This window comes from Aureococcus anophagefferens (assembly GCF_000186865.1).
Source record: "Aureococcus anophagefferens unplaced genomic scaffold AURANscaffold_91, whole genome shotgun sequence".
NCBI lineage: Eukaryota > Pelagophyceae > Pelagomonadales > Pelagomonadaceae > Aureococcus > Aureococcus anophagefferens.
Window position 1 is genome coordinate 39,565 of NW_008705641.1, and position 1,915 is coordinate 41,479.

At 72.8% G+C, this 1,915-nt stretch overlaps 1 protein-coding gene across 1 annotated transcript in view; it reads left to right on the forward strand.

The window, feature by feature from the left end:
• Nucleotides 1-1,282, forward strand: part of AURANDRAFT_68309 (hypothetical protein) — a gene marked incomplete at both ends in the record, with an annotated part of 20,277 nt that extends 18,995 nt beyond the window's left edge. The window contains 2 exons of the mRNA XM_009043963.1: nucleotides 298-1,023; nucleotides 1,100-1,282. Coding sequence (XP_009042211.1) covers nucleotides 298-1,023; nucleotides 1,100-1,282 — 909 coding nt within the window. The remainder of the gene's footprint in view (nucleotides 1-297; nucleotides 1,024-1,099) is intronic.
• Between the last annotated feature and the right edge of the window lie 633 nt (nucleotides 1,283-1,915).

The following is a 1,915-nucleotide window of genomic DNA, read 5'->3' on the forward strand; positions in this document are numbered from 1 at the left end:
CGACGACATCGACATCGTCGGCCGCGACGATGGGCAGCCCTCCGTGATCTCCGTGCGTCGTAATTTGCGACGGCAAAGTAGACGGAAAGCAAAGACGTTGAAGCAGCGTATGGGGTTGCCCCATCGTGATGCATAGGCATGCTGCTCCTGCTGCTGCTGCTGCGGGCTATTGTCGCACACGAAAACGGCACGCGCGTGCGCGGCCACGGCTTCACCTTCGTCGCGTCGGCCGTCGAGCAGCGCACGGTCAGCGTCGATCACACGTGGAAGATCGAGGGCGAGCACGGCGACAAACAGACGCGGCGTCTGCGGAAACCGCGCGGGCTCACGCTGGCGCGCTGCGACCGCGCCGTCGTGCGGCTATATAACGACAACATCTGGGGCTGCGGCCGGCGGAGCCCGGCGTCGCGCGCGCACGCCAAGGGCCACTTCCTCGAGTGCGACCACAAGCAGCCCGCGAGCGCCACGGTCACGCGCGCGCGCGGCTACCTCGGCCTGGACCTGTTCAGCCCCGTGTTCCAGCACGCCATGGTCAACGGCGTCACGGCGGCCGCGGGCGTCTGGGCCGAGTTCCTCGCGGATCCCGAGGGCAAGCTCCTCTGCCACGAGACGACGTGCGCCTTCGCCGAGGCCGCGCTCGGGGGCGGCGACCGGCTCCTGCGCGGTTCGAAGTGCGACGAAATTTACTTCCCCCACGGGCTCGTTGCTGCTGTTGTTCGCGGCGACGTGCCCTTCGCCGGCGCCTTCGACGCGCTCCTCCCGCCCTACACGGCGGCGCTGCTCGACGCGCCGACGCCGGCGCGCGACCTGCTCGTCTACGCGTCGCGGAACCACGACGCCTTCAAAGGCAAGCGCACGGTCGCCAACGAGAGCGCCGTCGTCGCGGCGCTCACGCGCGTCGCGGAGCGGGCGGGCCTGACCTTCGAGCTCTTCCGCTACGAGTCGCCGGAGCGCAGCGCGCGCGTCTTCGCCGCCGCGCGCGTCGTCGTCGGCCCCCACGGCGGCGCGCTCGCGAACCTCAGCGTCCTGCGGCCGAGACGATTTTCGAGAGATTTTGACCGGGAAAACGATGAAAAATTGTTACCGACGCATTTGGTAGGCAAACCTCGTCCATTGCGAAGCCGGCACCATCGTCGTCGAGATCATGCCCGAGGCGCGCGCGCGGCTCTACTACGCGGGCGTCGCCTACGCGAAGAAGCTCCGCTTCGTCGCCTTCGCCGCGTCCCGCTTCGCGTACGACGGCCCGGACATCGCGCTGGACCCGGCGGCCCTCGCGCGCGCCGTGGACCTAGCGCTTACACGACCATCATGAAGTGGCTCTTCTCGGCCCAGTCGTCGAGGAACGCGACGCCGCGCGTCGTGACGCCGTCGACGCCGTCCGCGGAGAGGAGCCGGCCCGTCTTCGACGCGAAGAGGAAGAGCGCGACGTCGGCCTCGGGCGGCGCCAACGCGCCGCGGACCTTGGCCGCGAGCGCCGGCGGGCAGGCCAGCGGCAGGAGCGGCGCCGCGTCCGCGTCGTCCGGGTGCGGCACGAGCGCGACCTGCACGTGGTCCGCGCGCGCGGCGACGGCGCCCGCGACGGCCGCGGCGAGCGCGGACCGCGCCCGCGGCGCGAAGAGGAACCCGAAGGCCGGCGTCGCGGGCAGCTGCGCCGCGGGCTCGAGCTCCGGCGCGCGGCGCGGCGACGCGTAGCGCCAGAGCGCCTCCGCGTCGAGCAGGCGCCGCGCGTCGACGGCCCGGCGCCGCGCCGCGCGCCGCGTGCGCGAGTCGAGGTCGTAGGCCTCGCTCGCGCCGAGCGCCGCGGCGCCGAGCGCGCGCGACGCGAGGCGCGCGGCGTCGCGGAGCGCGGCCGCCGCGGTGGCGTCGCTTTCGTCGTCGTCCGCCGCCAGGAGGGGGCCGCAGTCGCGCTCGACGG